Source organism: Nannospalax galili, unplaced genomic scaffold (assembly GCF_000622305.1).
Source record: "Nannospalax galili isolate Female #2095 unplaced genomic scaffold, S.galili_v1.0 scaffold3, whole genome shotgun sequence".
Taxonomy (NCBI): Eukaryota; Metazoa; Chordata; class Mammalia; order Rodentia; family Spalacidae; genus Nannospalax; species Nannospalax galili.
The window spans coordinates 6,232,074-6,247,953 of record NW_008351466.1 but is presented as its reverse complement, the minus strand read 5'-3'; the positions used below and the strand labels follow the sequence as shown (position 1 = coordinate 6,247,953).

The 15,880-nt window shown below is 34.7% G+C and overlaps 1 protein-coding gene across 5 annotated transcripts in view; it reads left to right on the top strand.

The window, feature by feature from the left end:
- Positions 1–15,880, top strand: part of Diaph2 (diaphanous related formin 2) — an 835,758-nt gene that overhangs the window by 49,195 nt on the left and 770,683 nt on the right. For 2 of the 5 annotated variants that reach the window (XM_029553627.1, XM_029553628.1), the window contains exon 3: positions 1,632–1,832. The exons of 1 other annotated variant lie outside the window; for it this stretch is intronic. In XM_029553627.1, the coding sequence (XP_029409487.1) occupies positions 1,632–1,832 (201 nt within the window). The remainder of the gene's footprint in view (positions 1–1,631; positions 1,833–15,880) is intronic. 2 more of the 5 variants (XM_017801998.2, XM_008848356.3) reach the window with 1 other exon arrangement.

The following is a 15,880-nucleotide window of genomic DNA, read 5'->3' as shown; positions in this document are numbered from 1 at the left end:
TAAGTGAAATTTGACTCAGTTTATTTAGGATTACTTAAATTATTGAGTTTGTGAAGATAGACTACCTATCTAAACCAACTTAACATCCTTCAAAGAGATAAAATTTAAGAATGCAGTTCAACTCCTAGGACTTTTAACATAAATGCATGTTGGATTTTATCAAATGCCTTTTCTGCATCTATTGAGATGACCATATGGTTTTTGTCTTTAAGTCCATTTATATGTTTTATTACATTTAGTGATTTATGAATGTTCAAATAATTCAAAGAAATGAATATGGATTTTCTGAATGTGAAAATGGAGATCAGAACTAAGGGCTCATGTTTTTACTGAGTCACCTTTCTCCATTAAATAAGGGAGTTAGTCTAGATGATATTTTCATTTTTCTTCCCTGTGCTAAAATACTGTGGTTTATGTAATCCATTTGTAAGCAACCATGTACTCAAATCATTTTTGTAATCCTAAATAAGCTCTTTAAAACTGCTTTCTTCAAAGTACATGTTTTAGTTTTAAAATGTTCTTTGCATCAATGAAATAAAGAATGTATTCTTTTAGCAGAGGTCAACAAAATATTACAATGTCTTTGATACTTTTATATTGTTAAGGTCATTTCAAAGGACTGTGATAACATGGAAGTGTACACGCACTGTCCTCATAGCTAACATGTCTGCTTGCGGGACCTGATGATACTGCATGGGCTTTCTAACAGACACCAGAATAAAACTGAATTGCCTTCAGTTTTATGAATATTACTAATTTATGATGGAAAATGTATTGTAGTTTTAAATAAAATGGCATGTTTGCATACAATTGTAGTCCTTGACTCACTATGCGAAGCAGCAAGCTAATTTTAGAGATTGTACATGTCAGTGGCTTAAAGGAATATCCATAAAGTAGCAAGTTCATCAAAATAATATTTGGAGGAGTAAGATTTCTGTTTATATTTCTCTTAAATGGAATTTTTGTTTTGCTTCCTATTGATCCCACTTCTTTGGGAAGGAAAAATTGAGGAATATAGTAATAACAGTAGCAGTAACAATAATTAATTTTTTCATTTTAGAGACGATGAGACACTGAGATTGGAAAACTATGTAGTTTACCTAGGGTTGCTTACATAGTGACTTTCAGATTCAGGATTGGAACCCAGTGTATCTATCTGCAAACTTGATATTATACACTTTAGTCAACTGCTACATTGACAAGTTATTCATATATATTTGTCACAGCTTTTGCACTTTGAGGAAGAAAAACATTACCATACATTTCCCTCTGAGTTTGCTATCAGTAGCTCTTTTTTATTTTTTCCTCTCATTCCATAGCTCTAACACTGGCACCAAAGACACATTCTCCCTGAACCACCACAAGATTTTGATCCAAAACTTCCTTTCGCCTACTTTCTGTACAAAACAGAAATGACAAGTGACTAAGTTTTACTATTGAGGAATGTTTTTCATCCCAAGACTTTGGAAGTTTAAGAACTACTTTAAGATTTCAAAATAGTACAATCTCTAACTAGAGCTTGCTGCTTACAATAACATTTTGTCAAGAGACAATAATAATATATATTATACTAAGTACCATTTTGATGTTTCCATTCTTCATGTTCATGGTTCCTGGTCTTTTTTTCTTAGGGCTTTTTATTTTTCTGTTTGCAGCGTGACCGAATTACAAGTTTCAGAAAATCTACCGTTAAAAAAGAAAAACCTCTTATTCAACATCCGATCGATTCTCAAGTCGCAATGAGTGACTTTCCAGCAGCTCAGCCTTTGTATGATGAACGATCTCTGAATCTATCAGAAAAAGAAGTGCTGGATCTTTTTGAAAAAATGATGGTAAGTTAGACCTCTAATTTTATTGTAATTTTAAATGTTTGACCAGAGTAGCACTGCATTTTAAATAGGTGTTTTTGTGAGGACTGTATTTGTATCACCTAAAGGGCAGGCCTAAACCTTGTTGATATAACAGAAATACTTGAAAAAGTACCTGCGTGGTTAATTAATTAATTAATTAGTTAGTTATTTGCTAAAATGCCCTTACCTGCCTATCTGTTCTACTTTGAGTACCTAAAAGCAGGGATAGTCTTACTTACTATTGTTCTCTAGGATTTCATAGCTTGTGGCCCACCAAATCAATTTTTCAAGTAACTAATTTGTGTGTTTATTTCTCCAAAGGAAAATGAGCTTAAGTCTACAAGGTCTATTGAGTATATGAAATACAGTTGGGAGACCAGAGTGTAAAACAAACAACAAAATGGTAATTGGAACGAAGGAATTAATTCCTCCAATTTTTTTCTATTAGCTAAGTCATTCCACTTATATTTTGTAGCATGTTTCTGGTGTTTCCTGGTGTGTGGAATGAAGCGTTTCTTAATATAATATTTGGGTTTTTAACAGCTTCTGGTATAAGAAGGGGGGAATAAAGCACTGGTCCATATCACATTGATTTGCTTGACCATAATTTTATGGTCAATTTTATGACCATAAATTTTATATAAATGATGCATTAACATTTGTAGCATCCCCCTCCTTTATCAAATAAGCAATAGTCTATCTTGATGTGTTAATATTTCCCAGTCACTTAGATGCACTTCAGATTATTATTCCATCGTCCTGTCTTAATTGTCAAAATCAATAACCACAAAATGAGAAATAATCTTTGAGACTGTTTAGTGCTAAATCTTTCTCAGTCTTCTTTCCTTCCCTCAGAAATTATGTTGACAGCTTTCCTTTCTGCTCAATTTGGTTAGTATGTCTTGCAGTATTAACAGTCTTCTGATATCAGTAGCCTTGCCATACTCATGTTCTGTTAAGTTCAGCAGTAAACGAATCCATTTTTCTCAAGTAACTCTCACTTGCTCTACAAATCTAATTGGTTCTGCTTTTATAATAACTGTTGTACCTGTGACCTTAGTTGTTTGCTGGCTGTGTTTGCTCCTAGTTTAGATAATCCTTCTTGTACTTGTTTCTTGTGACTACTAAGATTACCTGCTACCTGCTCTTCCTCCCCTTTTTTAGGCTTTGCCTCTTCTAATCCAAGATTCCCCTAATAATTCTGAAGCACATTCCATTTCCAAAGCACCAAATGTGCCTTTATGTTTTCACACACTCATTTTAAATATCCGCACACTGTTCTCATATCTAAACTCCTAGGTGACATTTTATATCTGCTACTGAAATGATAGAATTCTTCCCTATAATTCTCTGCTGATGAATTTGATGCTTAATTTAGTGAATAAATGGAGAGACTCAGAAGAGAAAATTCACAGATTTCCACTACCACATGTATCCTACCTATAAGTCTTGTACTCAGTTGTCTGTCTTGCTGGGTTACCCTGGATGGAATTTTTCAAGTCCCTATCCTATTCGTGTAGTAATGGAAGTCTGTTAATTATCACAGTTGATTGGGAGAAGGCACCTAATGCCATTTATAAAATACAGAAGTAATTTTTTCTGATACACAATTTTTCATTTTTTATTTCACTCTTTCTGGATATCTTTCTTGATACAAATAGTGTGAAAACTGTTTCTATCCTATTTGGGGGCTACTAGGGTAGTCTGCCAGAGTCTCTTGATGTTTCTCTGTATTGTACTGTTTCTCTTCATCAGTTTTTTGCGGTTTGGACAACTACTGCACAATGTTTATCATGTTTAGTCGAAATACTGTATATTCATTTTAGGATGACATACACGAAAGTACAAAATGTTTTAAATAATTGCATCAAGTAGTACAACAGTTCACACACTTTCTGTGCATTAGATACTTGACAACAAATCAGTTAGCTTAAAATTTCTTAAGGCATTGTATTATTTAGAATTTTGGGAAATGATGTATTTTCATAAAACTTATGGTGAAAAACTTAACAAAATATAGTATTTGAAATTATTTTATCTTACTCTGCTAATTGAAATTCTTCTTACTTGAGGATCAAAAGTACCAACAATTGTTTTCAATGTAACAGCCAACCTAGAGCTAAATCTCAAATTATGACAGACTAGGAACTTTTCTATTAGCTATTTTATTGCTCACAGTTCATTAAAAAAAATCACTTGATTTTTGTTAAGTTAATGAAAATTCTGAAATGAGGTGTGTTAGGAAAAATACCTGAATGGCTCCCTTTTATTTTGCTAGTGTCTCCTTGACTTTCACATCTACTCTATGTGTTGATAGATCCCATCTCAAAATGTGGGTATTTGATGTAGCAAATATGAACTTCTGAACAATAGTACCAATGTTTACTGCTAACAGATTTAAAGTGCTAACATTTGAGCATTTTAGGTGATTGTTTTATAGAGTGCAAGCTCTTTACAAAACTTTTTTTTCTTTATTTCGTAAAACTGAATTTTATGGTTATGGTTTAGTCATCAAATATTAATTGAAAGTTGAGAAGTAGTGCTTATATTAAAACATTCTTCATTTTTTAAACAATAGAATATAAGTTTATTAATACATCAAATGATAGCATACAGAAATCTTTAAACAATGAAAAACATAATTATAAAATGCAGATTTCCCTGTTAACTAACAGCCTCCTTTGGAATCATATGTGAATACTGCCCATTAAAGGTCTTTGCATTGAGAATGTGTTATATCTTGAGAGAGGATTCGAGGCCTTACATGAAGTATGCTATATTTATGAACTCATTAGTTTGCCTTCTTTATTACTCTTTCTTGTTCTCCTTTCTAAATGTTCTAGTATACCCACACATACATCCATTTTCCTGCAAATTTTGTAATTTCACTTTTCTTTAGACCTGAATAATATTTCATTTTATATATACACCAACCCCCCTTTTCTTTAAAAAAATACACATTATAAATATTTTATTTTGTATTTATTTGATATGTTTGGAGGTCAGAGATCAACTTGCTGGATTCTGTTCTCTGCAGTCACCATGTTGGTCTTGGGCATCAAACTCAAGTTACCAGGCTTGGTGATAAGTTCCTTTACCTGCTGAACCATCTCGCCCCTGCCCCTTTTCTTTTTATATGTCTCTTATAAGTTCATATGTGGAGCAAATTATACATATTCTTTAATAATTCAACTTCCTTCCTCTATGCAGTTATATTTTAAAAAAATTCACCAGTTGGTAAAGGTAGTAGGAAGAAAATACTGCTTCCATTTGTTTTCAGTAACATTTAAAGATTACTATAGTGGTAATTGTATGTAATCCTTTGCCTCCGCTGCAAATCTGAATGAGGTCCATATTTGTAACCTTTTCTTTTCCCTCCCTCCCTCCATTCATCCCTCCTTCCCTTTCTCCTTTCTTTCTTTTTCCTTCCTTCCATTTAAATAGGGGTCTTTCTTTTCAGTAAGGACTTGATACTGTAGCAGAGGCTAGCCTTCCAAATGCTATAATTCTGTAATTCTAGGCATGTGCCAGCACTCCAGGCCCTTATTTGTAACTGAATATAATTCAGAAGTATTTTGAACAACATGTGTTAGGAGTAGACAAAAGCCTCATTTGTTTCACTTAAAATATAAGAATATTAATAATGATGCAATTAGGTAAGTTTTCAGTGTTTTTGAGACTGTGTAGGGGGATGGAAAATTTAGTAACTGCAAGTTTGAGGTCATTTCTCTTGGCTAGCACAGATATCGATTTAGGGGAGGTAGAGTGTGGTGTTCAGGGTACGTTCCAAAACTGGATTTATACAGATGTATCAGTTTTTTTTAACAGGTAATTAATATTTTTTTTTTTGTAAAACATAAAGCTGAAAAGAGATATGATTAATTTCTAGGCATTTCATTTAACAACAGTTTCAAGAGATAATGTTTTGAGACCAGCAAGATGGCTTGGTGCATAAGGCACTTTTTTACCAAGACTGATGGACCTTAGGTAGATCCCTGGAACTCATGGTTGACAGAAGAGGAGAACAAACTCTTTGAATGTTATCCTCTGACTTACACACCCAGTGTGCTGCCATGTGTGCACACACACATGTACACATATACACAGAAATACATGTAAAAATATAGTGTTTAATATATGATGCTTCATATAAATGTTTTGTACTTAGATCTTTCTCTTTTATTAAATTCTTTTTTCATGCTGCAGATTGAACCCAGTGACTTGTACAGACTAGGGGAGGGCTCTAGTACTGAGCTACATCCTCTGCACTTCCTGCAGCTTATATTGATATACTTTGCATCTTTGGTATAATTTAATGATAGTTTAGTTAAATGTGATAAATACTTAATTATCTATTTTCTATTCCATCTGTTAGAATTCTCACAGGTCATCCCAAAGCTTTTATTCTGTTCTTTCGCTTTTCTCCTTTGTCAATTTAAAGAGAATATTTGCTCGTGGACACCAGGTGTTATACTTTAACCCAAGCATATTGCTCTCTCTCCCTTGATGGCTATTTTCAATTTCTTTCTCACTCAGCATCAACCTTTTAGAGGTTGGTTAGCTTGGCTGAGAACCGTTGAGTGTTCTCAGCATCACAGTTAAGTTACCATAAAATACATTATTGGTAAATTAGGTTTTAAATTCTATAAAGAATTATGGAGTAATTGTCAGAAATGATTAGGCTTTAAGAAATTGTCTGGATAGCACAATTTCCACAATTTCCTACATCCTTACTCCATATTATTAGACTGTGACCAATGCCAGGACCCTTTGTAGATAATACATTTTATTTTCTTATGATGATTCATGTGAAAAACTTGTGAAAGAGGAGCATAATGGACTCAGTAAACAGGTGTAAAACATAAGTGACTCTGGATCACCCTTAGTTTTATTGTCATTTTTACTCTCACCAAAGGTTCACAAATGAGGGGAAGGAGGATAGGAGTTCCTGGAGGAGGGATTCAAGAACTAGGTTTGCATAGTCACTCTGTAGCTGGGAAAGTTTGCAATTCACTGCCCTCTCTTCTAGGTTTGTATATAAGAAATGCTTTAAAGCTGGCCTTGGTGGCACATGCCTTTGATTTCAGTACTTGTGGGGGCAGAGGCAGGCCTATCCCTGTGAATTCGAGGCCAGCCTGGTCTACATAGCTAGCTCTAAGTCAGTTCAAAAAAACAAAAGATATGGTTTTAAAATGTTTCTTTTGTTTTAAAAGGCTTTAGCAGCCTTTGTTACAATGAGTTAGTTTCAGTAGTTAGTAATTTGTATGTGTTATTTGCTAGGTAGCATGTTACAGTTTAGAAGTGTAGAGATAAATGGGGCAACTCCGGTTACTCAATGAGAGCTCAGAGATCAGTCAGTGAGACACGTGAACACTGGCTTCCCTAGTTCTAGCAGAGCTGTACATAGGCTGTTTAGTGAAGACTCAATCGCTTGAGCCTTTCACAAGGGCTCAGGAAAGAATCAGATGAAGATGTAAATAAACTATGAAAACCAGTGTCATGTCTGAATAATCAGTCTTTATTTTTCTGGCATCAGTACATTCTCCTAGCTTGAACATTTCATCAAAGTCGAAGGGATTCTATATGCCATGTACCCTTTTAAGTTCTGAAGAGAGAGGGCAGTGAATACCTCAAAGAAAATCCCAACCATTAAGGAGCGTATATTCTGATAGAGTGACATATAGAAATACAAGGTGGAATTGTGAAAAGAAGAAAGAACAAAGACTTGTTTCTGAATCATAGTGATGTTGGCTTGACAACTCTACAGAATTCTAGATACTTGTTAGTTGCAGAGGACATAAACATGTCATAGATACTCTCCCTGACACAAGGATTTTATTTTGTATGGCCTGCAAGCTGAGAATGTTTATTTTATATTTTATTATTATGTGCATGTATGTTTATTTCTGTGCAATGTGTTTGTGTGTTTGAGTGCAGGCAGGCATGCATGCAACCGTGTGCATGTGGAGGTCAGAGGACAACTTGCTGGAGTCAGTTCTCTCCTTCTACCACTATGGGTTCCTATGAACAATCTCAGGTCATCAGATGTGTGTAGCATACGCCCTGACCTGCTCAGCCCCATTCCTGACCCCTTGCTTTATATTTTAAAAGTTTTTTTTTTTTAAATCACTGTATGATCTTTAAAGGAAACATGAAAACTGTATGAATTGTGTTGCCTACAAATGAAGTTTTGTTGAATACATTCATGCCTATTATTTTAAATACATGGTCTATGCGTTCTTTGAACTATAAAAAGTAGTTGTGTTTGAGGCTAGCCTAGGCTATATAGAAATTCAAGGCTACATTGAAATACATAGTGAGATCCTGTTGCAAAAAAAAAAAACAAACCAAACCAAACCAAATTAAAGCAACGAACAAACCCAGAAAAGAATAAAAAGAAAGACAGAATCCTATTTAGTCAATAAAGCCTAAAATATTTACTGTCCTGCACTGACAGTTTACAGAAAAAGTTTTGCAACCGCTGGTCTTGTGTAGTTGTCTCTGAACTTTTTTACTTCCTACCATACTTGAGGGAAAAATTATATATATACAATATATGTATGTATATACAACATGCATATATGTTAATTTGAGTGTATATATGCATGCATATATTTTCATAACCCACAAATATGTTTGACTTTAAATTATACACATATATGTATATACTGATATAATGTATATTAAAACATGTGCTCATATTAAACAATGAGTAAGTACTGAATGAGCAAGATTTTCAAATGAATTTATTGTTTAATCAGACAGAAGTTTTTTTTTCATGATTGATAATTTTTTTGAACAGCTTGTGTCCTTATTTTTTTATGTCTTGCTTTAAAATGAGAAGTAATTAGAATGTTTCATTTCAAGTTCATATTATTTTCTGCTCTTTGACTTAATATCTGTCATGGTCAAAAGAAAAACGTGACCAGGATAAATAACTCCAAATGGAACAAGTATATCTTTAGCAAGAACTAAATCACATTAACTTTCATCAGTACAATCCACTATTCAAACAAAACTTTCCTGCTTCACCTTGACTAGCAAATTTCCTTCCTCTTTGATAACCAGTCGGTTCTTCTTCAAATTGTACGGAGTGTTGTGTTATTATGTAAATGCATGGTTCAGAATGGGCTTTAATAAGTGAGTCTTCAATTAACAATGTTAGAAATATGGGCTCTTTACATTTCTTCTTCCGTATCCTTGATGTATTGATCCTCATCCTTATGCTTGTCTACTCTAGACAGTATGTAGCCCCAGGAAGAAAGAATTAGTAATTCAAACAGGAGAAAGATTGGAAAGCTGGGCCAGCCATTGAGTGTCATTCCAAATGCAGTTCTTTGAAAATAACTAGTTACTTTCTTACTAGTTATTCTTTTTATTATTTTATTATTTTTAATGTGTGTATGAGTGTATTACCTCCATGTATGTAAGTGCACCCATGTCATACAGTGCCCATGGAAGACAGAAGAGGATGCCAGATCCCCTGGAACTGGCATTAAGGATGGTTGTTAGCTGTCATGTGGGTGCTGGGATTCGAACCCAGGTTTTCTGCAAGAGCAATCAGTGCTCTTAACCACTGAGCCATCTCTCCAGCCCCTAGTTATTCTTTTGAAAAAAAGAAATGCCTAAAGCATGCTAGACGTCAGCTGTTTTATAATGGGTTATCTTCTGATGAACAGATATTTTTGAAGGAAGAGGATTTTTTTTTCTTTTAAAAGATATAAAATATTCATAAAAGTACAGCTTGTATATTTAGCACATCTACCACATTCATACTCGCTTTTCTCATTCTTCTCACTCCCTTTCATCCCTTTTGTTCCCCAAGACAGTTTCCCTTCTTCTTTCACATCACATCTGCATGCCTGGTTTTATATATCTATATAAATTATAGGAACCCCAGGTGATGGAAAACATGGTATTTGTGCTTCTGATACTGGCTTCATTTGTTTAATACGATTATGGAAAAAATATTTTTATGTTCACATCCTACCTCATTTCAAAATTGTGTAAATATTTAATATTTTACTGTATTTGAAATGTTTTGGTTTGTTTTTTGTATTTTTGAGACAGAGTCTCACGCTATAGAACAGACTAGTTGGCAACTCATTGTGTACCTTCAGGCTGGCCTTCAGCTTGTGATCTATCTTCCTCAGCATCTTTGAGTGCTGAGATTACAGGTGTGAACATCAACATCCAGCTGGCGTGCTCTCTCTCTCTCTCTCTCTCTCTCTCTCTCTCTATATATATATATATATATATTCTTTTCTTTGTGTAACACCCTGCTCACTGTGGCTTAAATATTTTTGTACAATGGTTGCTTCAGTTTTCCATGTGTAATTTATTCAGGAATCCTCTTTACTTGTGTTTTTTTCCATAAAGCATATTATTAATATATCTATTATTTTGGTAATATGTTTTCCTTTTTAAATTGTTCTATTAGTGACTCAATGAAAAATGGCTTGTGTTTTTCTAAATTGAAAGAATCTAGCAAATATTTTAAGCTATTTTATAAAAAAGCTGTATTTATCCAAGTATATAGTAAACCTCTCACACTTGAGTAACTTTTCTAACACTTCCTTCAGCAAATTTTTAGCAATGGTTTCTATGTGTTCCTGACAGCATTTGCAAATAAGAAATGCATTTTAGTTTACTCCCATTTTGTTTTGCATGCCTTTTACCCAGTGTTTCCTTAGTACCATGGGACCTTTTGTTTTCTGCTATTAAACAAAGTTCAAAAGAGGTTCATAAACATGTGTCGTTAAGTTTATACAGTACTACTAAGGTACAGGATTGAGTATCATGTGATTCTAATTATTGTTGAGAAAATTGAAAAAAGATGTCTTCTTCATGCTCTGCATGCTAGGATTTAAATAGCTTGCTAATTTGAGGTAGTCTTTTACTATCATTGCCTAATATTTTAAAGCATAATATGCACATAAAATGAGGGCCATCATGGTGAATGATGTGCAGCTATATTTCAAATAGTATCTTTAATACTTTTCATCTTGTGGGGACAGCTTCTCAGCTTTGGATTTCTCTTATTTTTTTTTACCATGTGATAATGGATAAAAGCGTCAGAATTACAAGGAGATAGAACAGTCTCACATTTTCTTGTTCCCTCGTGCTTGCATTATTGCTATTATCCTATTATCCTCAATATGTTGTGTTTATAGGAATCATTTAGAGCTGCTTTTCTATTTTCTGAGTGTTGATTTGGCTAAAAGTAGATAAAGTAATCAGTAAATATACCTAATCTGGCACATACCAGCTGCAGTGTGCGGCAGTGTGCTGACGCTGAGTAAACATGCGTTGTGAGTATCCCCGCTGCTCCTGGAAGCTGCTTCAGGGACGCTTGGAACCCTGGGATACGAGGAGGAGTCCAGCGTGTATTCCCTGTTCAGCATATCATCTTATTTTAATCTTTTAAAAAATATTTTATTTTTTGTGAGTATGAATGATTTCTCTGAATGTATTTATGTTGTAGAGTTGTTGACCATCATATGGGTGCTGGGAATGGAACCCAGGTCCTCTGCAAGAGCAGTCAGTGCTCTTAACTGCTGAGCCATCATTTTCATCTTTTGAATAACAACCAGCATTTTTCAATCCCACTGAGTCTTTGCCGTAATGTGTCTACTCTAAAAACACTGATTGAAGATTGAGCTCACAATTAAAGATTATGAGATGGTGACAATAGTGTTTGTGTTTCCTTACACTGAAATACATGATCTCAGGTAATCTTATTTATGTAGGTGTTCAGGGTTGGAGCCTTCCACCAGGGCCTTGAAAACAGAAATAGATGAAGAAGTTGTGTACTGTACTTAAAAACATTCACTTACTCTCATGAGTTTGTTCCTGCTTTCAGCTTCATTCGATTTTCAGAAATAGCATTTTTGGACTTTATCCCACTGTCTTTCCTCCTGGGCTTCTATATGTTATGTGGCCACAATCTGTATAGTTTAATAAAGTTAGCTGAATCATTTTAAAAGTTGAGGCAGTTAATCAATGCCATGTAGAATTGGCTACTTATTTAATTATGTAGAAAATCCCTGATATTTAAAAGGGAAATGTTTTTTTTTTCTTTCTAGCAAAATTAAGGTAAAATTATGAAAAATCCACTTAGAAAGTTTAGTGATGCATACTCATAATCTTAATCCCAGCACTCAAGAGGCCAAGGTAGCAGACTCATTAGCTGCACAGCGAGATGCTGTCTCAAAAACAAACAAAACCCAAACAACAACAACAACAACAACAACAAAACCTTAATCAGCCAACCAACCAAAGAACAACAAAAAAGAGGTCAAACTACTATCACCCACCACAATAGCAAAAACCAACCAAATAACCACTAAAGAAAGAAAAAAAATCTTAAAAATGTTTTATTTAAATGAAAGTTAGAAAATTTTACTAATTTTAAAATGTTAACTATTGTATTAGTCAGGGTTCTCTAAAGAAACAATCAGAGACGATGACAATCCATAGTTGCTCAGCCCACTAGGCTGGATGTCTCAGTACTTCAATCTGGCACTGAAGGTCTGATGAATTCCAAAAGATCAGCTAGTCTTCAGTCTACAGCATCAAGATGAACTCACCAGTGAGAGAGAAGGCAAGGGGCAGAATGCAAGCATTCTCCTCTGCCATGGCCTTTTATACAGGCTGCCACCAGAAGGTAACACCCACATTCGGGGAACCATTAATTCATTTCCTTTAAAGGTACCTATCTTCACTACGTAGGAGTCAGAGGATACTTGAATAATTACAGTGAAGAAACAGAAGGAGGAAGGCAAACATTTCTTAATTCAAAGCTCAGATTTAAAAACTGAAATTGGAAAATCAAGCTGAAACCTGAACTTAAGACATGTTGTAGTAACTGAAAAGACTTACAGAAATTTGCAGCAAATTTATATAAGGAAGGAACAAGAAGTGCTACTTCTGTTTTATAGGGAAGGAAGACATGTTTAAAAAAAAGAAGGCTGCCTTTGCTAATTAAGTACCAAAATAGAGGAAAATAGAAAATGGTGGAAGATGAAAAGTTAAAAAATTATTGTTTTCTTTTAAAAGATTGATGGTAGCGGAGGTAGAAGGAAATGGAGAAAACCAGTGAGAGAATGAGAAAAGATGAATGGGAGTTCAGTGAAAGAATGGGCAGCTGTTACAACTTCTGACCTTCTCATATGACTATATTTTATATATTTTATATTTTATATATTTCCATATTAACAACTTTAGTAATGCAATGTTTGGCGTTAATGGTGTAGGTCAGTGTTAGAACATGTGCTGAGATAGTCTGAGGCTCTGGGTTCAATCTCCATCACCAAAGCAAAAATAAACAAACAAACAAAATAGAAAAATAAGAGTCAAACAATATTTTATGAGATAAATGAATTTGTCTGAAAAGAGAAACCTGTATGTGAAAATAGGAAAGAAATGATTTAGTGTTCACATACATGGCTTGAAATTTATTGTAAGTAGTCAGTTATTTGGACTTCAACATCATACTTAATACAACATTCCTTGTGGGTTGTGGAAACATTACCCAAATAGTAAGCACGCTTAATGCTTACTATTGTGTTTTTACTACTGTAGGAACTCACTGTGTTTAGAAGTAGTTTCATATTCAATTATGTAGTTTAGAGTTAATACTGAGTTATGAACATTGCTCTATTTAGTTTTATTATTGTATTATGAAGCTGGATTTAATGACTTGAAAGTATCAGCTTCCTAATTAGTAGTATACTTTTTATTTCTATAAGAATGAAATTAGTCATTATAGACTCTTCTGTTCATATGAATGCTACCCATTCCTAAGCAACATGGCAGCAATTTCATAAGTGAAAAAAATGCTGATGATCCAGAGACAGTTTAAAATATTTAAGGAAAAGTGTTGGGCGTGGTGGCACATGCCTTTAATCCCAGCACTCTGGGAGGCAGAGGCAGGCAGATCTCTGTGAGTTCAAGGCCAGCTTGGTCTATATAGTGAGTTCCAGGACAGCTGGGGCTACAGAGAGACCCTATCTCAAAAAGAACCCCCCCCAAAAAAACCCCAAAAATTTAAGGAAAAGTTCCCATTTATCACACGGGTTCAAAAACATTCATTAAATACTTACTGTATTTCAGAACAATGCTCTTTTGTTGTGAGTACAGAGATAAATAACTTCCGGACTTCAGTTACCTTAGAGCTTTGTGGAGATAGATTTCGCATGGAATGTTAATGTAAGTGAATTAATATTGAAGAACAGACTGAAGGTTTCCATTTCCAATGTGACCTTACAGAAAATCTTCCTGAAACACTAGTGGATAACTATAGTTTTGAGTATAAGGGCTAGCCAGTTTTGATGGGAAGCAACAGATCACAGAAGTAGAGAGTGGTAGAGGGAACAGCTTCATGAAAAAAATAATGGAAGTATGCAACAGCATAGTGAACGTAACATGAAAAACTACCTAGGGTTAAAGCAGGAGGGGTAAGATGAAAAGTTGTCTTCAAAATGGGGGTGGGGCAGGGTGGAATTAGTAGTAGCTAACATTCTTCGAACACTGCCTAATGTCCAACATGCTTCATATGTATAATCATAATCTGGACATTCTCTGAGGGGTATCATCTTATTTTTCTCATATTCTCTTCCCTGCTTTCCTACAATGTCATTTTACTCTCATGGTCTGACCTGAGCAGTATGTACCATTATAAATCAAATGGAGGTACTACTGTGGAAATGTCACTGGAAAGAGAGCTGAGTCTCTACGTAGACACTGCCAGAGGTGTCGCCACCAAACTCTCAGGCTATACGGAGATGTTTACAAATCCAGATGGCGTTGACAGTGTGGTTAGCCAGTGAGACCATAAAATCTCAGTTTGAATGAATAGATGAATACTCTTTCAAGATGAAGGAGATGAAATTCTTTCCTTCCTTGCATTTATCAAGCCTTAGAGTATTCAACAGTGGTAGACACAGACTGTAAGTGATGTCACCTGAACATAAATTCAAGGTAGTACATATATTTTAGCCTGAAAAAATGCAGCCTTCCAAAAAACATTTGCTTTGTTGTTGAATTAAGTTCTTTCTCTCCAATCTGACTACAGTTCTCTTTAGTTTGACTCCTAATGCCAATCACTTGAAATACTTCAGTACCTCATATTATTGAACATACGAAAGCCTGTTCTGACTTGTCAAGTAGAAGTTATTGTGGGGTATTAGTTTGCTCTTTCATCAGGAGGGCTGCAGCAGCAGGCTCCAGATAACATTATAGGAATAACTTCCAGAACCACACAGGGAAGTGTAATCCGATTAAGGAACTGTTGCCACTTCAGAGCCAATTGGGTTGTCTCAATAAAAATTATGTGGCTGCTCCCACCTGTTCTACATCTACGTCATCTCTGTTGCCACCCACACCAGCAAGATGGATGACTTGTTCATGGCCTATTTCCTCACATAGTTTATTTCTGAATCTTTACCTTTTATAAATGTATTTCATTGGTGGAGATGAAGCCATATGCCTGTACTGCAAATGTGTATAAATGCGGGAGGCAGATAAGTACAGTTTCTATGGACTCTATTTTTTTTAGGTGAAACTGACAATGTGAGGATGTATTAAAATGGAGAAGGCATATTTAAGTGACGTTGGGCAGCCCAAAATGACAGATGATCACTGGAGTCTTTTAGCTGGTTTTCTGGCTGCTAGATTTTTGTCATTCTACATGATTCAAATCCAGGTTAAGCCTTTGCTGACCTTTTAATCTGTTCTGTGTTTTCAAGGGATCTTATACATGCCTCTGTTATAATTATTATTTGTTCCTACTACATCATAAATAATTTAGGTTTATTTATTCAGCAAAACACAAAGTGTTTACTAAGGATCAGGCATTATTTCATAAATTATAACATTTAATTTGGGTGTAAAAGCCTTCTCTCAAATTTATGCTCTCCTTATCAGCCTAGCATAGTCCCACGTGTGTAATATGTGCCCAGTAAATAGGTGATTTCAGTTTTAAAGTAGACCTAAAAGGTCACAGATCTTCTGCTTGAATATATTATAAA